Consider the following 23,362-nt stretch of genomic DNA (forward strand, 5'->3'; position numbering starts at 1 on the left):
AAATATGTAGTATTTTAGGTTTCTTCCTTACTTGGCTATTAGGTTCCTATAAGAAGGCATTATTAAACCTAAGATATATATTTTCCTTAAGATTGAGGAAGATTATCCTCTGATGTACAAAAGCATTTTTCAAATCAGCTGTTTGAGGATTTTTGGATTTGTGAGAGAAAGATTGGGAGTGAAAAGAGAGGTTGGTGTTCTGTCTTAAAACAGTTGGTTCTTGTGGTAGTTGAAGTTTATTCTTTTAGAAGCCTGAAGAGCTGTGTTGGATAAATTTGCAGGTAGTTCCCATCATGAGCAAAAATCTATGGAAAAGAGGACAGATTGTTTTCTCCTGTTATGCTTGTGCAGTGTCATAAAACTTTAGGCTCCTTAATGTTAAAGATGCACAGTTGTTTTGGATCAGTTGTTTATCTCCAGCCTCTTCCACATAACTCTTCTGAATTAGTATTGATACTTTCTCAGCTATGGATGAAGTTGTCTTCCTTAGTCCTAGTAGAATTATCTGTCGGTTTCTGGTGCTACCCATTCAAACTCATTTCTTTGGTGGACCCATCATCATACTGGTCTTACTGGCAGAACTTAATTTTCTATTGCAGTCTCTGCTGATTTCCATCATTTACTGTGTAGAATGTTCAAAAATGCTTTTGAAATGTAAGCCTGAACCCTTAAAGGCAACATGAAGACCTCCAGCAAAATTATTCCTGGTCATTACTTGATATCAAAAGATTTCTCATTCATTAATTTTATGTCTGTTCTATATGGATATTCAGGTCACTAAAAGATCCATGATCACTGCTAGATTGGATCTGGAGACTTTATACTCTCTGGAACAATGACAAACAATTCATTTTTACCAATTGCATGAACTGAAAATAGAGCCATTTCACCAGTGTATGAGAACATTCATAAATACGACAACCTTTTTGAAAGGTTCAGGAGCTGATTGACTTGGAAGTAGATGGCAGAATGGATGACTTCCTAATCTCCAAGGAAAATTTTGAGACTAGTCCAGTTTTCACTGTGAATTAGATGGTTGTAGAGTCATCTTATTAGGTTGCTTGAGATTTAGTCAACATAAGCTTCAGGATTATGGCAAAATGGTTGTCACTCACACATCATTCTCCTTAGTCACAGCATTTCAAAAAACTTCAAAGAACAATTGAGAACATGCTTTTGAAGCTGAGGATCTTGTCTCCTGGGAAATGCATTGAAAGTGACTAAGGCTTTCTTAGATGATCACTGGAGCAGGTTTCAGAATAGAATAGAATATTTCAGCTAGAACCAACCTATAGTGATCATCTAGTCCAACTGCCTGACCAATTCAGGGCTGATGAAAAGTTTTAAAGCATGTTATTAAGGGCATTGTCCAAATGCCACTTAAACACTGACAGGCCTGGGGGCATCGACCACCTCTCTAGGAAGGCTGTTCCAGTGTTTGACCGCCCCCTCTGTAAAGAAATGCTTCCTAATGTCCAATCTAAACCTCCCCTGGCGCAGCTTTGAACCATTCCCACAAGTCCTATAGCTGGATACCAGGGAGAAGAGCTCAGCACCTCCTTCTCCACTTCCTTTCCTCAGGAAGCAGTAGACAACATTGAGGTTGCCCCTCAGCCTCCTTTTCGCCAAACTAGACAAGCCCAGAGTCCTTAGCTGCTCCTCATAGGACATACCTTCCAGCCCTTTCACCAGCTTTGTTGTCCTCCTCTGGACGTATTCAAGGACCTTCACGTTCTTCTTAAATTATGGGGCCCGGAACTGCACATAATACTCAAGGTAAGGCCGCACCAATGCTGAATAGAGCGGGATAATTGCCTCTTTTGATGAGCTGGTTATGCTGTGTTTGATGCACCCCAAACAGGTATGACCCTGTTAGTATATACATGCTCCAGGATTCTTGAACTTTTGAGTTCTTTCACCAAGTGTGGGGGGGGGGGGGGGGGAAACCACACACAAAACCCACCAAAAACAAAAAAAGGAAAAAACTCCTCCTTTCTCTCAATTGTTATGGCACAGGTGTTGCCTTTTTACTCAGGGATGCTGATCTATTCAGTTTTTGAAGAAGGACATAAATGAAATATGTATGTTACACTTTTCTTGTAAATTTTTTTTTCTTTGTGGGCTATACAGTTCGAGTCTTATGTTATGCATGAGTTCTATGCCTGAATAGAGAAAAAGGAGAAAGGTTCACTTCTGCAGAAATCATTCCCCTATGAAACAATCAAACAGAAAAAAAAACCCAAACCAGCCCCCAACCCTCCCCCACCAAAAAAACCCTAAATCCTTCCTGTTTATCCTCCTCTGTTTACGTTCCTAATATATACGATGAGAGCTACCTACTCATTTGCTATTTCAATCACCTACAGCTGTTCTGTGAAAATTGGTGTTTTGAATGTGGTCTTAACAAGATATTATGCAGTGGGATAAGTTCAGAAGTGTTTGGCCAGCTTTTTACATTTGCAGTTCTATAGATGTTCCTTGTAGAAAAAAAAATCTACATAGATGATTACTTCAAAGAAGAGTGTACTGGTTACTGTACAGCAACAAATATTTTATGTGTCAGACCCCTGATGTCATTGATTCATGGCATGGTAAAGAAACTGGGATGCTATTTGAATTTATTGCCTGTAGTGTTCTTGACCAGAAGTGCTGCACTTCAGTTCTTCAGCTCCAAAATGTGCAATAAGCACCCCCCAACACAGGATTGTGTGAATGCATTACTCAGCTCAAAGAGTGACAGACTTTACCAGTAGGCACCTTCTCTTAGGTTTAAGATAAGAAGAATATACTATTTTTTTTAAACAAATAACTTCAATAACTACAAATAACATATTTGCCATACAATGAAAAAAAATCTTATATTTATGCAGTTGAGAGAAGAGAGAGCTAGTCTGCTCAGCATGCATGTAACTGTTTCCCAGGTTTCCTTTTCCTATGCCTACAGGTAATAAATTGTGTTAGTTTAATTAAGTGATAAATGAATTACCTATGGCAGGTAACTTAAAAGTAAGGAGGTTAATGGCTGATAAATCATAAGGAGAGTTGTGACACATGAAACTCTGTTTCAAAGGGAGTTTAAAAAAAAATCATAGTGTTCAAGAAGCTTTAGAGATAAATGTGTCTAACTTCTGCTATCTAACCTCTGAGGTCTCCAGCAGTTTTATTGCAATGTTCTTCCTTACCTGTCATAATTATACTTCTACAGTACCGCAGGAGAGGAGTCAATTGGTGTGCTATTCATCCATGTTGGGGTGCTGATCTTTGTGATTAAGGGAGCCTGAAAATGGGATGGAAGTGTAAGAAACCTGTTCTTAATTTGTGTCCTCACCCTGCAAACACATGGGTAATTTCATGCACATAGCATGGTTTAAATTTGGTCAGGCTTCTGTGTATGTTCATCTTTGTGTGACTTCTTAAAGTGAAATGAATGTTTACAAAGGTGGCTGCCAGTGGCTCAAGATGTATCTGTCTTCACTACAATAGTTAAGGTAACAGCTTCTTGAAACTATATTGAGGTCCAGTTGAAAAGTTTGTATTTTCTGACTCCTTTTCTTCTTTCCTCTCTGGGTATAGCTCTGGATTGACAATATTGCTTTTCAAATTAATTACTGCTATAGATGCTGGCAATTTAGTCTATGGACAGCAGTCACCTGTGTTTTACATAGCCATATGGAAAGCCAAAACATATGGCTGTTAAAATAAAGTGTTTGCAGGTAGCATGGAGACTGCTGTAAACCTATTGTATGGTTTGGGTTTTTTTTTTTTTCCAACAAATACGTATCTCCTATCAAAGATGATCTCAAAAAAAAAACTGAAAAGATGTTTGTATACAGCAGCCTAAGGAGGTGATTAGAACTAAGTCAAAAAGTATGCAAAAAGCTTACAAAAGTCTGAAAAACTAGCAATTTTTTTTTCCAAATCTATCAAAACACAGAAATGCTGCCCGAAGTCTGCAGTGATTGGAGATGAACAAGATACAAAAGAGTTTTTCAAAGAATGCTATAGCAGAAAAACTGTTTATTTTTTTTAACCCATTTTCATCTTGCAGGACCTTCAGGGGGTTCTTACATTGCAACTCTTCTTTATGGGGAATTATCAAAAATTTGGCTCAAATAAGAGTCAGAATGGACTAGTGACCAAGTTGATGAAATTAGCAGTAAAATAAGTTTCCAGGACCAGATGGTGAAACAGCATTCATAAAAGAAGCAATTACTTAGAGTAATATTCTTTAGCCTGGAAGAGAATGCCCTGAGGGAGAAGTTATGCTAGAAATCTGTGGAGTATGCCATGGCAGCAGCCATGGAGTGAGTATTTGCCAGCCCTCATAAATAAAGAAGTAGGTGGCAACAATGAGATGAACACAGGTGGACTCAAACAAGAGGAAATACTTCTTTGTTATGCAGTAATCCATGGAAATACGTACTGCAAAACATAGATGCAAAAAGATTGCGTGTGGATAAAGCTTAGACAGATTCATGGAGATAAAACGGTTGTCATAGACCATTACAGACAAGAAGCCCGCAACTACAAAACAGTGAGATTAGAGTGATGTACTAGGTAGGGTTCCTCAGTTCAGAATGGTACAAACAGAGGTCACAAGAAACCAAAACATAGTAAAATGTAGGGACTAGACAACATTCAGTCACAGTATATGTGATATACACTCTTTCCAAGTGCATTTAGATTTTACTCGGTTCATCTCTCCTTATGTTGTTGTAGCATTGCTTTTTAGATGATTATATCTATGAAGCCTTGCTTGTGTTTTGTGATGTAAACTGATCACCTGACGCTTGCCCAAGAACATATTAACACTTGAAAGCTTTCACTTAGTTGTTAGGTAAATTAAAAGGCAATTTGAGGGTTGAAATACCTGCAAACTTCAGCTATGAGTGGATTGTTTGAGAGAAATCTGACCTGTAGCTGCATTTTTGTGCCCATTTTTTTAGAAGTCTTTTGGAGAAGAATTTTTTCAGACAAAGCTAAGTAGCAACTGTAGTTAGAAGGGACAAACTGCAAATATAGCTTTGGTTGAAAAGTTTTTTCCAGCATTTGCTACCAATTCAGGCTAGCATATACGTTTTGTGAATAGGCTACAGTGGTTTAGCGCTTTTAGCACATTCTGCAGACTAATTATCTACACATCCAAAGTGCCAAATGAATAAAAAGCTAATATTTGATACAGCACCTTCCAGTAATTACAGTTATGCAGAAAGGTGCTTAGTCCCTTTGTAATGAAGTATTAAAAATAATAGGCCTGTTTCCATTTCATTTTGTTGCTGAAGAATATTACTGTCTGACTTCTTTTTGCATAAAACCAGTGCATTTTAGAGTGAGTACATTGAAAAAAGACGAAGGTAAATATTAAATGTTTTCTTCCAATAGTAATTTTCTCAAGCATTAGCTTTGAGTTTTACAACAACACTGAAGCTTTCATTTACGGAACCTTTAAATGCTTTGAATTGTGAAAGGGTGGAAACATCTATATATGGGCAGCAATCTCAGTATAAACTGCAAGGTAAAATAAGGGTCAGCTATGAATGTCAAAACCAAGAATTGTCTTACACTATTTCTGTAGCTTATCACTTAGTCAGAAATACTTTACAGGAAGTATTCGTTCTATTATGGTCTGTCTTTTTCAGTTCTGCTGAAGACCTACATTTCTGAACTCAGTGAAATCTCAATACAAAAAGTAAATGGTCATTATTCGTAATTGCAATATGCTAAATGCTTATGCAGTCACTATTCAAAAGCTCTTTTGTCAGCTTTTTTCTGTAGTGTTTGCCTGCAAGTATGAGTTCCTATAGAAGCTTAGTTCTTTAGCCCTGCCAAGCAGTAATACAACAGAGTCTCTGTCACACTCTGTGTGTAGGCTTGGAGCTTTTACTTCCTCTCCTGATCTTTTGATTTCCAGATTTTAAAACTAGAGCAGATCGTTACTGTTCTCTGATTTCACTTCCTATAGTGTTAAACGGTCATAAAATGGCATGCAGCAAGCCAAGTAACTTTTGATTGAAATTGACAGAAGCCTTTTTGAATATATTTCACTCATGATACAAAATTTTAACATTATGGCAGAAGCTGTCCTCTCCCTTGGTGAGTGCTTCCAGTACTTAGCCTGAACGTTTTAAAAATATGTAGTATCTTCACCTTTTGAATTTTTAGCTGTTTTTCTTTTTTTTACTTTTGAGTCTTGTTATGCCACTTTAGTGAAGTTATCTTGATTTGAAGCTACTTGTATGATTATGACCTTCAAATTTTTCTCTGAAATACATGAGCTCCCTTAGCCTGTTGCTGAAAGGAAGACTTTCAGGGCCTCAAATCATACTTGTGACTTTTCTCAAACATCTTTTCGTCGTGTTGCCATTTTGATTTTTAAAGGGCACATTATTTCCATGATGGCCTTCCCAGTGATGCATACAATTGTGATTTTTGCCTATAATTCTTGTTACGTTTGCTAACTTTGGGCTAAGAGTAGATGTACTCTTTAAGACCATATCTGGAGATCTGGTTTCCTAATGTGACTTCCTCCCTTTCTCCCCATCCTTTTTGAAGCTGATACTGTAGTGCAGTCTTGCCAGCACGGTCTGTGTATTTTTTGTAACAAGTTACATTTAGTCTTTAACTTAAAAGTCTCTTTAGGAGTTGTGAAGAGGTTGTTTGGGGTTTTTTGGTTTTTTTGTTTTTTCTTTTGGAACTTTCTTGAAATGCATGCTATTTATCAGCTATTAATATTATTATCCTGTAATGCAAAAGTTCATATAATTCAAAAACTGTTCTCCTTAGCTAGATTTAAAACAGGTGGGTTTTCTTCCAGAAACTAAGGAAAAACCCCTCTTAATTCTTTAAGAAAATTCCTTACTGCCAATACAGTACCAGTTTTTGCTTGCCTTCCAGGAGAAGAAGAAAAGTTGTTTGCTGCCCTTTCCTATTTGTTTGTTAGTCTCCTTATACTAACAAAAATTAGCTTAATTGTGAGAGAGTTTTCATTGAGAGCAGTCCCTTCTAGTGAGCATTAGATATTTTATACTACTGAATTTGCTTTATTTATTGCATTTATCATCTTGCTCTCCTTTCCCAGAAAGTGAAATTTTCTTCCTAAGTCTCTTAACGGTGTAGTAAGTAGAAGCAGCAGATTTGATGCATAAACTTGGGGAAGGCCCCACCTAGTGGATGATCACAGACTCGTTTTCTCATTGCTCCGGTTCAGACAGGAGACTTAAGGTTATGTTGGAATACCTTACATATTAACCATGTGTACTGACAGCTCAGGAAATTAAATAGTTGGATTTTCTTTCTCCTTTTTCTTGTGGGGGTGGCAGTGGTGGTGTTTGGGGAGCTGGGAGAGGGGAAAGGTAAAAAGGGGATTTACATTAAAGAGAGTTTCAAGTTGGAAAATATGTTGAAGTTCCCAGTAAATGTTTTGACATAAGAAATTAATTACAAGCTATGGTGATTGAAATGGCCATCTTCAAAACTGGCTTGCCTGGGTGTCAGAGGAAAGGAAGTACCTCAACAGAATGATTTTCTGTGCGGGGAAAAATTCTTTCTTTATTCAGTATGAGACTGGCCTTTCCCTTGTACAAGAAAAGATGCAGTGAACTTCTTTAAAACAGGACAGCAAAATGGAGGGAGTGGAAGCCTGTCCGCTTGCATCTCCAAGACTTGTGCTTTTAAAGGCAGACTAGGGGTATAAGTTATACCCCACAGTGAACAGAAATTATTAATTGGAAAAAGTGGGATGAAGTAATATGTTGCTCTGCCCTTCCTGTTCCTGGGTCCTGTAATGTCCACATCCATCCTCATATGGATGAAGAAGATTTGTCAAAAGGCAAATTTTTTGTTCCCTCAAAGTAAAGTTTTTCTCATCTTTCTGTCCTGCTTTTCGAGTTGGTATTTGAGTTGTATATAATGAGATTATATTCAAATATGCTTTCTTCTTATGTATTGTAAGAAATACTTTATTTCTTATAAATTTCTTGCTGAGAGAAGACTAGATAAACTCTTGTTTATTTTTATGCACTGTGTATTTGGAATAGACACTACATTCTGTAAATAAAATCAGATGCTGAGAAATCACACACGTGTCCTGAAGAGGCTTAAACATACAGGTAATGTCCAAATGATAAAATACCCTTGAAAGTGATGCCTGTAGACACATGCAAAATACCACTTTTGAACTCAACAAAAAAAAGAGGAGGCAGGAACAAGAACCTCTTTCATCCATATTCTAGTTCACTGAGTTTCAGACAAGTATTCTGTTTGCTAAATGCCAAACAGGGAAAAAAATATGTCAAGTAAGTTGACAATTTGAGGTAAACTATTTTTAATTCTTACTTCGTGGCTACAGCCTGTCTCTTGATGAGTTGTTAAGGACATACCAAGTGTTACAACATAATCTGTTTCTGGAGGCTGAGTCTCAGTTGCTTTTTATCCCACCCACCCTCCACCCCCCAAGAATGAATAAGTAGATCAATTTTTTTTTCTGCTGCTTTTGTTAACATTAACATTTCTATAAATAGAACACTATACTAAATAAATAGAAGTGCCAGATTTGCTGATAGAGTACAAATGTCATGTGTTGCTTACTTCTGCCACATGATGTAAAAGCACATAAGCAATATATTATCTTTAAAGTATCATCAGTGAAGCTTGGTGTCAGTTTTATACTGGATATTAGAGTCTAAAAGCAAATTTTCCTAATAAAGCAATTCTTCTACCCATTCGTGATGTTAGGAGTGGTGTAGGGAGGCTGAAATTGGTTATTTTGTTTGGAAGTACTTTCTGAATTCAAAGGTGTCCCCACACTATATGGCATTATTTCATCTGGTATTCTGACATTGCTTGTTTTGCATAGTGTACATCCATAACTTGTACATTATGATTTTTTTCCTCCAGTTCTTAGAGGAGTGATTAATTTCTTTCTTTATTAAAGTCAATTTGTGGAGTGGAGGTGATGTTACTTATTGCAGATCATATCAGATACATGGAATAACTTACTAATATCGAGTATATTAAACTACCACAGTACAATGTTACATTTATACAAAAAGTTCTTTAAATAGAGCTGTATTATATTTTTAAGAGTTTGTCTTTACTTCCTCCTTCTTTTTTAACTTTATGTTAAGCTTTCTGTTATCCTGTCCATTGAGAAATGCAAAATGACATAGCTCACTGAAACAGGATATTTAATATCAAAGTAAAGGAATAAGTTCTACATTCTACACTTCTTCACTGTTCAAAAGCTTATGAAACACTCAGCAGGAAAAACCCTTAAAACCATCTTCATAAATTCTTGCATGTTGGGGAAGGAATTTTGGTTAAATTTCTTCCACAGGTTGTAATATACTAAAGTGTAAATCTAGATTCCCCCCCCCCCCCCCCTCCCCCCCGACAGTTACTGGCCTTTAGTCTTGGGAAGGCTTAGAAAGGTGTTAATTTATACCTAGTTTTTTATAGGAAATTAACTTGTGTGGACTGTAAGGCCATCCTCTAAACATTCATTAATAGGAGTTGTACTTCCTTTCTGAGTAGCTCTGTTAGGCCAGGGTGGAGTTCATTTTCTGCAGCTGAAATAAGTATGGGTGGGGGTAGTGGTAACTTCAGGAATTATGAAGAAATAAGTGTCTTCCCATCACCTTGTTAGTGGGTTATTTGCTCAGGCTTCATAGTTTCATATCCTTTTCCCAATATAGTCTGGTTTATCTTACAAAAAAAAAAAAAAATCATGCCAGTCTGTGAACAGTGTAGTTCAGCAGGGCTACTGCCACTAAAGGGGTTATAGTAGCTTAATGTGGTGAAGATGGAGGGGGGGAGTAACCCTTACTCTTGGAACAGATGAACAGCATTCATTCTTCTGCTAAATCAAAATAAAAATCACAACAATTCCTGTCTGAGTTCCTCTGAGATTCTCAAAAGAAAACCAAAAGCCTTCAGTTACCTCTTCTGCTTAATGGTGAAGTTGTTAATAGCGTAGAACTTGAGACTGAAATTACTGCTTTGCAAAAAAAAATTCTTGATCTTTCTTTTTAGATCAGATGACATGTGGTTTGTTTTTCTGACCTTTGTCCTAATCTTGCTGTGTGTCCCAAGGGTAAATTAAAACTTGAAATCCAGCAGTCAGCACTAGTTTTTGCTTTCTTCGTTTGGGGGGGCATGGAGGAGAGGGGAGGAGTGGAACTGTCCAAGCTACACGCTCACACACACGCAGCTTCCTGATGAGGTCGTGTTGCACACCTCTTCAAGGAGGTGCCCTGCCTCACTAGGAGGTAAATACATATGCATATCTGCAGAACAAGTCACCTCCCCTTCCTGCAATTTAGAGACGATAATACACCTTAATGAGGAAATTTGGGGGAGGAGAGGGAGGAAATTGCTTTTGACCTTAGAGTTGGTCCTCTTTCTAGGGTGAAAAATGGTAAAGCATATAGTAAATGCATTAGTACAACCAGATTTAATGTACGAATTTGGTCATTCTTTTATTCTTTTATTTATGTATGTATTTGTAAACCTGGGAGGGTGGTGTTCAGTGCACTTGAATTCCTGGCTGTACTACATCACCATTGAAATGTTTACACAAACTTGCACTTATAAACTTGGTTATAAATTTTACTGAATTGTGTTGTCTGGAACATGAAAATAAAATACAAACGATCATGGATAAATTACCATCACTACTAAAGCGGGTCTGAAAAGGTCTTTTTTTTCTTTTTTTTTTTTTTTAAGAAGCAGAAAACTTCTAAAATTAAGAGGTAGCTGTGTTGTATGGCAAACCTAATACGTTAGCACTAGATTTAAGAAAGTTGTTGGCTCACCTCCATTTTTATTGGAGCTCATCACAAGGTTCTGGGCTTTAGGAGAAGCAGAGGTGCCAAACGTGGAGTATTTCTTTCATAAGTGTCGTCAGAGACAAGTGATATTATGCTGTATTGTTTCTGCTCACTTTCTTTATGCTTGATAGCACTTATAAAATACTGCTATATATAAAGTTTTTTTTGTCACACTAATTTTTTTTCCCTGCTAAGAGGAATGCCATTTCAATCTCCCAGCATGCTTCTAAACTTAAATATTACTTGCACACACGCAGGGGGCTGAGTTTTATATTTAACTGTAGCTGATGAACAATTGTATTGCAAGAATTGTAAGAACAATTAAATTAAACCACCTTTCCAGTAAACTGTTACCTTGTAAGTTAAAAATGAAAATAATGTAAGCTGTATCCCTTGTGATCTCAGAACAGGCAGGAGAGAGAGAATTGGTAGCATGTTTAATGCCTTTTTTTTAAACTTCATGCAGGCACACATCTATTCTTTGGGTGCAACACTGAAAGCAGCAATAGAATATATAGTAGAACCTGAGACAGAATCAGAATTTGGGCAAGATCTCCATACTCTACTGGAACAAATGCAAGAAGAAAATCCTGAAAATAGGCCAGACATTGAGGTAAAACAGCCCTACATAATTTTCTGTTTAAAAAAAAGTGACAAAAATATTTCTGTATGTGTGCTCATTAAAGAGAGATGGTCTTTATATGTAGTATGCTCAGATTTTGAAAAAAAAAATGAGGATTTCCCAGACTCAGCAGAAATTCTTCTTTCTTCCTTATCTAATGGAGATAAGGAACCTGAAAAGCACATGTAAATGTTTTACGGTGATTAAATTTTTTAAGAAGGTTGGGTGAATACATTTGTGGATCTAAATTTTCTCATTAACTGTTTCTTCCCATTTATTATTTAGTTTACACAGAGAGAGAGTCATTAGACATAAGAGCACAGACATTGTGCTGTGAAATTTGTGTGGTGCCTCAAATGATGTTTGGATTGCATTTAAGAAGGGGATGGAGGGAGCCATGCCCCAGGAAACCTCTGTTCCTTTGCACATTCAAAGCAATGTTGTCCAAAACATTGCTAATAACTAGTTTTTCTGTAAATATATAAATGTTCAGTAGTATTTGATTAGAAATCTTAATTGCATTTATATTTTATTCGATTTAGACTCTTATTTTACCTTTAATTTTTAGAGAGAATTTGAAGATATATAGGATTTTTCAAGATGATGTTTTCAAAGAATTTATATTCTAAATGTTGGTTACCTAATACAATGTTATTTGACATTGATGTGTGAAAGTTTAGCTTTAATACATTATTTTTGCAGACTTTCAGACTATAGCCAGAGAATAACAGTTGTCCAAATGTGACTTTTCTTGGATTCAGTTCTACTTCAGAATAACGCTACCTACTTTTCTGTTCTCGGTTTTTTTTGTTGTTGTTGTTTTTTAATTCTTCCCTGAATTGATATGTATGTTCTAAGTGGTATAGCACCTATAATCAATACTTTGCAGAAAGAGTGCTGCAACAAAAGAATGAATAGATTAATTTTTATAAAGCAAATAATATTGGCTACCTGGTTGAGGACTGCCCCGGCAGGAGACCCTTTCTGACATAAAGCCTACTTGATCAACTCCTGTATTTCTATTCATTTGGTTTTGAGCATAGTCAGGAAAGGGATTGTATAGCACTCCCTATCATCTCCAGTTGGTCTATAATCCCTGAAAGCTATTGCTGACTACTTACATCAGCCCAAAAATAGAGTGGGTCAAGGCTGGTCTAGGGTAATATACGAAGGTTGCTTTGTGATTATTCCATTCCTTGTCCTCTGGGCCTTTTCTTGGGTGGAAAGGAGTGGGGGGAGCTATACGGAGGGAAAACCTGTAGACTTTTCTAGGCTTTTCACTAGACTCCAGCACAACTGGATACCTGTCTCATTTTTTCCTGTCCTTCCTCAATCTGTTATGTGAACCAACAGGGCCATTTTCTTCCTTCCACTCACAACAGCAGAACAGCAGCTGAGCAGGTTAATGGGGAAGTAAGAGCAGCTCCTCAGAGCTGTATGAGGTCTCATCAGTGTTTATCTAGGAACAGTTACTGAGGAAACACTGGGATGCATTTGGAGGGGCAGCTCTCTTCTACTTCCTGCCCATGGTGACAGGTTTTTAAATGTCTGAATGTCTGTAGTTAATTGTGCGTGAGACCAGTGCTAATGCCATCGAATGGTGCTCAGGCTACAGGTTAGAGATGTATAAGACTATTTATTTCTTCTTGTGACCTGATAATGATTATTTTCTCTAATTGGGAATAGTGCTTTCTAGATATTTGTATTTTGCAGTTTTTAAAAGATTCAGGATTTACTTTTAATGTAATTTTGGTAATAAAAACATTCATCATCCTGCCTATATCACTCAATTCAAGGGAATCACTGACTGTTTAAAAATAATCCACACTCTAGCTTTTTACATTTTCAGTATCTTATTCATAAAGGATAACATTTAAGATTATTAATTTTTATCAGTTGTTCTTAGTGTTCTAACTGTAGGCTAGAACTTGAACTGTATTAAATAATTCCATGATAGCCCATGGTAAAACTAAGAAATTAATTCATCCACATAATAGAAACACACAGTATAATGAACAGTGCAACAAAGACCTCTAATGTAGCATCGTATAAATTCAGATGTAATGTGTGAGTTAACATGATTCACTTTAGTCAGAATTCACAAATGTATTCATTATTAAATAAGTATTTAACGCTAATTTTCTCTAGAGCATTTTGTCATTATGTGAAGAAAAACTGAAGATTGCTTCATCAAGTAATATTTGTCGAAGCCTGTCTGCTGTTGGAAGAAGGGTTCTTTCAATTGAATCATTTGGTGCTTCTCAAGGTAACCTTAAAATGTATTTAGGCTAGAATTTATATTGCCTCGCACATCTAATTATTTTTAAAATACTATGTTTGTGTACTTTCCTGTTATAGATTCCTTTTTAGAAATCATAAGTCATTATTAAATATTTGTGGATTGGGCGTGGGGAGCAGGGGACATACAACTCTTAATGAACATAATTATTATATTTAGAGTGTCCTTTATGATTAAGTGACTTGTCCAAAAATAATTAATTTGTGTAACATACTGAATATACGTAACAGCAGTGACAGAAAAAGCAATATAATGATTTATTAGGAAAGATTACAAGGTTTAAATACACATTTAATATAAGCATCTGTTTTTTTTGCATCTAGATGTCTGTGATAACATGTGGAAGGGAAGAATGTGTCAGAGAAGTTTGGGATCTAAATTATATTCAAATGAGAAAAACAACATAGCAGGTGATTCATCTGCAGTGGAAGATGTGACAGCTACCTGTCATAAGGACTCTTCTGTAGTTACTATGGTGACTGGCAGAGAAAGTGGTTTAAAGGAAATGCAAATTGATCTGGATAATGAGAAAACTCAACATTCTCAACTTGCAACTCAAGCTACAAAGAGCAAAGAAGAGGACAAACATGCAGTGTATACTGACAGTTTTGCTAGTGTTGCTTTGGATATAAAATCATGTGTTATTGACCTGGAGAGAGATGGCATTTTTAAGAAAGGTTCTTTGAGAAAAATTAAAACCTTTCCAAAGCTACCACTTGAACCTGCAGATACAAATAACTTTTTTACTTCTGTAACCAACAGTGGACCACTAGCTAGGAAAAATCACTTGCTAACACAAGAGTCACTACCTCTAGACAATAATAATGAGGTTGCTTTTTCAAAGGGAAATCTTAATTCGTTTGCTCTTAGTAGTCCACCAAAAATAGAACCAAAGAATCACCAGGTTAATGATCGTCATTTAGAAGCTCCGTGTGTATGCACACAGGTGTCTGGCATGAATCTAGAAGAACATATGTCACTTATTAATGGTAAAAAGATAGGTTTTGCTTCATCTGATCACAAAGAAGACTGTTCTGATGCTACCTCTGAAATGCCCAACACAGCTGGTATGCTAAAAGTCCCAAATCAATCAATTGCTGGAGCAAAAATGCTAGACAATTACATGGCGTTGGAAGACTCTTCTGAACCTTTTCAAGGGTCAAATGAAAATTCTTTACCACATTTTAACAAGATGGCGTCAGTGTTAACGACAAAACCCAGTGGGAACAGATACGGATCAAACCTAATTAGGTCTCCAGAATTGAGCAACGGTGCGATGAGCGCAAACAATAATGAAGATAATCTTTGTGGAGGCAGAGGGTCAGAAATCAAAAGTAATGAGCAGGTAGTAAAAATAAAGTCTTCATTATATAGTTGCTGTAGTCACTTATGTGGAGATGAAATGACTTAAATACTGTGTGATTGCTTCCCCCCCTCGCCCCCTTTAGCACCCTGGAAAATCTAATTTTGCCAGTCTGCACAATTTAAGAGTTAGTATTGGAAACATAGTCATCCTTTTTTCCCTCTTTAGAAGTAAAGTGCTACAGTGAAATTTATGCTATTGCAAAATCAACTTTCATTTTAAATTTTTTTTTTACAAATGCAGTATTCTTGCTAGTGTGTTAGAGCGACATACATTACATTTGTAAGAGAACATTACCAAAGCATATGTAGTTTTTTAACTCTTTACATTACTGTCAATGCATAAAGTTCACTACCTTGCAGTGGGCCTCCCAGGTGCTTATGAAAATTGCAGAGTTCCTGACTGTAAGCCTGACCTCATTGAAATCAATGGCAATATCCCATCTGCTTCGGGAGGTGAAAAGACTCCACTTTTTTTTAATCTACGTGTGCATTTAAGTTTTCAGAAACTGTACATATGCTGTATCTGTTCTGTGTTCTTAAATTACCGCCTCTGTGTTTGTTATGTATATTTCATGATAGAATTCAAATATGTGCACAATATAATGGCTATGTTGTCTCAAGCATTTCATCTTTATAAATAGCCAAATAAGAAGAGGGAGAGCTGATATTAGTCTACTAGAATTTGTTCGATAGATAGTGTAGTATGGTCTCTGCCTAAATTACATATTTTCAGGGTGGACAAGTTTGGTCTCTGACTAGATGGTTTTTTTTCTTGTGCCACACTTAAAGAGATGTAAACAATCCATGTGATAGGAGAGCTGCTGGCTAAAAATGCAGGATGGCTGATGCTTCTCCAGCCTTGCTGTGACTTGATTAAAAAGAGCAGCACAAACTTCACATATTTCATTTCCAGAAATTATGCTTACGTGAAGATGTTGGGTTTTTTCCTTACTTGTTTACTGACAACTCAGCCTTGTTTGCCTTGCCTAATAGCCAGTCTTCCAGCCATCCCATGCAGTGGCATCCAGGGTTATTTTCAGTCTGTGTCCATCCCTCTTTTCACCTTGCCCAAACACCTCCACTGGAGTAGTAACCTAGGTCTGTCAAGTGTGTAAAGATCCTTGGTTCATCACAGCTAAAAAAATTAATGCAACATTGAGGATTCTGTTCTAACTGCTTTTTTCCCTTTCCTGTCTCTTCTCCCCTCAATAACGTGCACTTATTAAATTCATAATGCAGGAGGATAGTAAATGTGGATAAGTACCACATAGCATGGTTTTACTCTCTGAGGGAGTTACTCATTGTATACATACTGAATCCTTTATTTAGTTTTTAAATCCTGCAGGTTCATTCTTCAGACTCTGGGAAAATGTCTTTTTTTTTTTTTTTTTTTTTTTGGTCTTCCTGCTCTGGACTATGCAACCTTACACATTCAGAAGAGTGCAAAGTAATAATCAGATTTATAGCCATTCCAAAGTCATCTGCTTTTGCTATGTCATTTGTTACTCTGAATTTACATGGACCTGCTTCATTTGGTAGATGTGCATGTATTTCTAACAAGGATCGTGGCGATTTCAGTCACTGACTTCTTGTGAGAAAGCTTGTTAGTATACAGAAATCTAGATCTGTCTTGGTATTCAAGCAAGAGAAACAACTGTCCTTCATCTTATGTGCAAATACCTTTTTTCTGAATGGAGGTTTTATATTTTTTATGCTAAACTGTGTAAACCTAGGAATTAACTTCCATGTTGGTCATGGAGATGCCGGCTAAGGCCATCAGATGACTATAAAACCACTGCAGCTGTTTTGTTGGGGATTTTTCATTCCAAGAAATAAAGGTACCACACTTAAGTCACTTGCCTGGAGGTGGAAGTGGGCTTACTTAAGCCTCTGTGTTAACTAGAGAGGTGTGGTGAATAAGCTGCTGTCACTTAAAAACATAAATTGAGTGTATTGATAGGGGTTCTTTAAGAAGGAAAAAAAAATCTGTTCAAATAAGACCTGTATTCCGTCCTCACTGGATTATCAGGACAACAGTTTAAGTCTGGGTACCTGAAGATGTTTTCAAGAAAATAATCTTCCTCAGAATTGTAGTTTCTCAAAATTCTTGCATGATTTAAAAGCCGTAGCAAAAGTCCTGTTTGCTTTTCTTGCAACAGCACTTGAGACTGGCACAAAGAAAAGTAAATCAAAATGTTTTCAGGTTATTCTGCCATTCTTCCGAAATCCTCTTTTTCTTCAAATATTTCATCATCAATTTAAATAAAGTGTTCTTTCAGCCTGAACAGAATTTCATTCTTCTAAATAAGTAGGCTCTTAGTAGAAGTGAGGTTATCCTGCTCCCACTGAATTCACAGGACAATCTCAGTGAATTAGAAAAGGTAACAATTATTCCAGTTACCCTAATAAGCAGTGTTGTAATACATATGATCTGAAATGAAGACAGCAGGGTGGTTGTTGCCTGTGAAACCAGAGTTTTATAGCTATGTTTTCAGTAGAAGGAAAGTTTGATGGACTCATACTCTATATTCTTTTTAAAATAATAAATTCCAGCAAATGTTCAGGTTCTGCCACATAAAAATATTATGCTCTTTAGAGCTTGTTAAAATCCCAAGTTGGTCTTAACAAACAAACAAACAAACAAACAAAAAACAACAACAACAACAAAAAAAACCACCAAAACAAAGCCATCTTTGGTTATTTAACTGCCATAGGGAGGAAAAAAGCATTTGAATATATCAACACCTGTGAGCAACACCTAGGTTTCTGAAATGGGTGTCTATTCCCTGAAATGCTGAGCTTCTAGCCTGGTAATCTTTGTTTTCTGAAGGGGGGTCATTCATTTTCAGTAGTCGTTGAACTGTATGGCAGACTCTGTTATAAGTCTTCTTAGAGAAGGGGGCATTCTTTTTAATGCTTTCAGCTTCTTTTTCCTCTTCTGGAAAAGAGATTTTATTCCTCAGGCTTCTGAAACATAGCAGTTTCTGCCTTTGTCTTATCTCCTGACAGTTGCAAAAATAAAGCCATACTGTGCTATCCCTTATGTGAAAAAGTTACAACTGATGATTCTGTATGCTTTCAAGTTCCCTTTCGTTTCTCTGTGCCAGAATTTTACCAAATACCTAAAAATGTTTCTTTGCTTTTTTGTTTTTTTTTTTTTTTTTAAGAAGCTAAAACTTAAGTCTGAGAGTTTGTTTATTTACTGCAAAGGCACAAAAAGTGTGAAGCCCCAACTAATGTGATTTCTATCTTCTGGGCTAAATGGAAAACACCTCATAAGATTTACAGCGCTGCTCTTTCACTAGTTCTCTATAACAGATAAGCATGATTGCAGCAAATAGAGCTTTTAGAATAGTATCTCTAGCATCTCTTTAAATATTTCTTGTTCTTTAGAGAAAGTGCGATACCAGTCCCATCCGGTTGAAGATCAACCTTGTCTACTCTGGAGAACAGACAGTTTTTCTTACCTGTCAATAATACTTCTCCAGTGGACAATATTTTTCTAATACCCCAACACTGCTTCTTAATGTTGTGTGCTTTACTGCTAGTAAGCGTTACTAAAAATACTTGCTTGCTTTTGTCTGGCTACTGCAATGTATCTTGTGAGGGTTTTCCTAGTAATTTTTATAGTTTTGCATGCCATAAATAAATATTTTTCACTTCAAGTTTGAGTGGGGATCTTTTATTTCTCTAACCAATTTCATTCCAATCAGGTGTGTCTCATCTCTAATGCTTTTAAATGTTTCTCTGTGATTCAGATGCTCTGGCCTTTACATGGGAAGGGTTAACGGGAACCTGGCATATACACATTTGTTTTCTGTTGATCATTCATACCCAGTCAAACATGAGAGAAGTGAAAAGCCATGTAGCTAGAGAATTACACTTGAACACTGGGGAAATAACACTTCAAGAAAAGAAAAGTTCTCTATTCCGAGAATAGTACTTATTAAGAAAAGAATAATGAAAATCTTGCTTGCTTTGGCTGTTTGAAATATGCCAGCATTGTTGTTCATAAAATATAGTATTTTGGCATAGTCTGAATGCTTTGAAAAGTTTGGTTTTACAATTCTGGTACCAACAACGAAATAAAAGATCTGTTAAATGATCTTTGCAGCACTGAAGAAAAAACATTGCTTTTTCAAGAAGTGAGGTTTAAAATGCAATCTTTTTGGCATCAAACAAAATGTCACCAGTATGTAGCTGTAGGCAATAATCAGTCATGTGGCTTTTTTGTATTTTCTGTCAAGATTTCTGTGCTGTGAAAAACATCTTCTGATTTTAAAAACTGGGTTATATAAATCCTGTTATGAAAAGGTCTGTTTTAGAACATGAAGAAAAAATTTCAGGAAGGGGCACTGGATTATAGTTTTGTTTGCTCTTTAGTGTAATTTCACTGGTGATAATATATTAATAAATGTTTTATAGCAGTATTAAAATAAAGTTAAGGCTTTAAATGAAGTGGACTTGGGGCCTATGGATGCTGAACAGTTGTCTTGAGCTTGGTTTCCTAAAATGTCTGAATAGACAGTTAAGAAACAACGCATGCGACAGGCAGTTTGACTAAAAATTTTAATCATATGTTTTCCAGCACTTCAGATTTTTTTTTTTTTCTTGGTGGTTGAGTGGGGTTTTTGGAAGTTGTAGGGAATAATAATAGCCATGAATCAAGAGAGCTGCATGTTAAAAAACAAAACAGAACAACCAAATCTGAGACAGATGCCTAAATAAGGGAGGTTTTACACTTAAATGTTTACCAAAACATAAACAAGTTCAGTGGAATTTGAATGTGCATTGCATTAAATACCTGCTTTGAGGCTTAAATAAAAAATGCCTTATAACGTTAGGTTGAGAAGTGTATGTTTTTTCATTTGGAAACTATTTTAACCAGGCTGTATATATTTTTCATCACAGATGTAAATGTGTGATGAAACATGTCTTGTCATGTACCTTGACTGTATCAGATAACTTTTACAAGATGTTAGAAAGACAAGTTCCCAGCAGGTCTGAACCCTCAGTCTTCAGGTGAACTCTTCCAGAATTCTGTCTTTCTGGTATAGGAAGGTGGGCATTTGGAATGATTAGGGCACTAGAAGAATGACCTTCTCAGGTATTCTTTTCAGGAATAAAAATAATCTTTTGATATGGTCAAGGTGGGGAGAGCCTTGAATTATACTAAGAGACAATAGCAATGCAGTCAGTTATTAGTATCACAAGAGAACAACTACCAAATGAATACTAGCTAGCAATATTAATATTTGAAGTTTAATTTTTCTTTATGGTGCTTGCCAGAGAGAAACAATGAGGGTATGCATTTAAATAAAGTTCACCAATCTGTAACCAGAGTGCATCCTTTTTTTCCCCTCGCTCAGGTTAATTTGGCCATCCTGTGGATGGCAGTGATTCTCACTTCTGCTAAGATTTGCTTTTCCTACATCCTTTTTTCTTCTGAAACCGAATTTCAGTTTCTGGTGCCTTTTCATCCTCTATTTTGTTATCTTATATCATTGACACTTTCTTCTTTCTTATCATAAATTTGGCTGTTGCTCTTAGGGTTTCTTCCTATTTTCCTGCTGTACTTAAATCTTTCTGTCATTTCTTTCTTCCTCTAGAGAGCTTGGATATCCCAGAAGTGATGAGAAATACCTTTCAGCTTTCTGCTGTACAACTAACTTCAGTCTCCAGTTTAGCACGAGATTCTTTTTCCCCTTGCTAGCTATTCATCACCTTCTCCTGAAGTGAGAGGTGATTTGTATATGCGATAGAGGAAGTCCATCTTTCTCCACTGCAGCTTTTAGAGCCACTAGGGACATAAATGTCAAGAGGAGGGATCCTCTTACAGAGAAACTTATGGCAGCAGTGTGTGCTTATGACAACAATATTCCCAAATCCGAAAACCTTCTTAATGCTCTAGTCAGTCTGTGGAATTTCTGTTTTGATTTTTCTCCATTCGTGTCAGCTGTGCAGGGTGAATTTGAAGATTTGGCTGCTGCTTTTATTGTAAAGTGTCTGTGAGCAAAGACATATGAGGCATGTGAGAACCAGGATGCTGTGGAGGGGGGAATGCAGCGCTGATCAGGGATAGTAATCAATCAACAGTATGAAGCTCTATTTTGAATGTTCTCTAGACTAAATTCATTCTTTTGACTATCTGACCGCTTCCTTCCTGCTGTGTAATTGATTTTTTTTTTTTTTTTTTTTTTATCATACAATTCAAGAGCTTACTTTTCTAGGTATAATGAAGGAACACATTGATGTAAGAATTTTGCACTCCAGGATGCTGGTGATAGCAAAATTTGAGAATGAAGCTTAACCTTATTACCTGGCTTCAAATCTGTCTATACTGAAGTTACCAATTTTTGTGATGTACCACAATGGAGATTAGGAGAATAAAAGCACCAAATTCACTTTTATGTGTGTTGGAGGTAGCCAGAATATAAAACATTTTAAGTAAATCAAAAGGTGGGTTTGCTGGCACATCTTGTTAAAAATTCATAGTTTATCTGGTTCACCTTCAAGGAATATTTAAACAGTACGAGCCCAAAGTACTACATTCCTTGAGAAGGTCTTCTGGTAAAAATTAAACAAAGTTTCAGCTACAGAAATTAATGTGGTTCTTCTCCTCCTCCCCATAGATCGCAGGGAAGCTATTTCTGTTTGTTAATCTTGATGAAAGTTAATGCAGTAGTCTGTTCATTACATATTTTATGATAAAATCTAAGTAGTGCCTCACTGAAGGGTGTTTCATAGCCAGGATCATGAAAAATTGACTGCAGTAAATGCAGTGCAGAGACTGATTTGTCAAATGTAATGATGTACTACCATTGCGTGTGAGAGAGACCCTTTTTACAAACATTGATTGGGATAGAAAGGTGTCTATAAAAACAACAGAACAGTTCAGAGGTTTCTATTTTTGTTTCTGTCTCCTGTGCTCCAGTTTTGTTTTGTTTTTTTTTTCCAGAGTTAATCCTGCATTGCTTCTGGTAGTTCTTTTCCCCAGCATGGCCTAAAGTTGACGTTTAGGGATAGTTTACTATCTTAGGGCTACATATGCAACAGGAAATGTGCTGTGCTATTTTTTAAACTAGTTAGATGGGTCTGCTCTAACCAGAGATTTCTGCCTACAGTGAATTTTTTACTGTTCCTTTGGTAGATGAATGGAGATCGTAAAGTCTAGCTGATGTCAAGAGCCACTAGTAGTGATAAGCTCTTCTATTAGCACAGCTTGATCTGGAAGGTGTCTGTGCAGTACTATCAATGGCAAGTTCTTATATTCACCCCCCAAAAAAAATCTCAAAATATAAAACATGGATTCTCTGAAGAACATTAAGTTTCCATGGAGCAGTACCTGTGTCACATTAAGGTGTTATGCTAGTTATCAAAAGCTAAACTGATAGCTAGAAAAATAAATGCTGTTGCTACAAATTGAGCAGCCAGTGATTAAAAACAGAACAACGTGCTTGGACTTCAAATAAACCTGTCATTAATCCTGTCAATATTGTTAACATCTTTCACAGAAGAACAAGAAATGTTGATGAAATCTTTAAGGTAAGACTTGTAATGCGACTGTCAGGGTAAATCAGAACTTGAATGTGGGATTTTTTTGTTGGTGGTGATCATTTGGATTTTTATCTTTTTAAGTGTAGGTGGTGTCCTTATAATTATGTGTCATCTTTGACATTCTAAAAGAGTCTTTCCTTCATATGATAAGAAAGAGCTTCCAAACAGCTCACTTTTCCTGAAACACTTCTAATCTTGCTGAAATCTCACTTGATTTACACTTTTGTTATGCAATTAAGAAACTACTGGTTCATCTATACATCTAACCGTGCCATTTTTTTTCAATAAGAAGTATTATTAGTTATTACTGGCAAGTGCAATAAATACCTTTTCTTAACGTTTTTTAGGTGAGTGTGTTGTATATTAGGATTTACTTTTTTGTTGCATCACTAAACATTTTTGGTTTGTGATAATTTTTAATAACTTTCTGCATCCTCACTCTTTTTTTCAGTGGATCTCTCTAAAACTCCTGTTGTCCTGGTATGGTAAACCTCTGAAAGACTATGAACTCTGGGCGTTATGTCATGAGTGTTTATGTACTCTGCAGACTTGCATAGATTATCCAGGTATAGTCTTAATTATCTTGAAATATTTGCTTAGTTATTTATGTTCACTGTATTAATGTTTTCTTTATACTGTTGATGCAAAATACCTCAACTTTCATTTTGTGTGCAGAAAAAATAATAGGCAATA

General features: G+C 36.3%; 1 protein-coding gene across 1 annotated transcript in view; it reads left to right on the forward strand.

The window, feature by feature from the left end:
* The window catches only part of KNDC1 (kinase non-catalytic C-lobe domain containing 1), a gene marked incomplete at both ends in the record, with an annotated part of 66,175 nt that overhangs the window by 14,806 nt on the left and 28,007 nt on the right, over nucleotides 1-23,362 (forward strand). The window contains 4 exons of the mRNA XM_082308389.1: nucleotides 11,293-11,439; nucleotides 13,597-13,714; nucleotides 14,071-15,092; nucleotides 23,121-23,235. Of these exons, the coding sequence (XP_082164515.1) occupies nucleotides 11,293-11,439; nucleotides 13,597-13,714; nucleotides 14,071-15,092; nucleotides 23,121-23,235 (1,402 nt within the window). The remainder of the gene's footprint in view (nucleotides 1-11,292; nucleotides 11,440-13,596; nucleotides 13,715-14,070; nucleotides 15,093-23,120; nucleotides 23,236-23,362) is intronic.

The sequence above is a fragment of the Platalea leucorodia genome, assembly GCF_965183815.1.
Source record: "Platalea leucorodia genome assembly, chromosome: 4".
Classification (NCBI taxonomy): domain Eukaryota; kingdom Metazoa; phylum Chordata; class Aves; order Pelecaniformes; family Threskiornithidae; genus Platalea; species Platalea leucorodia.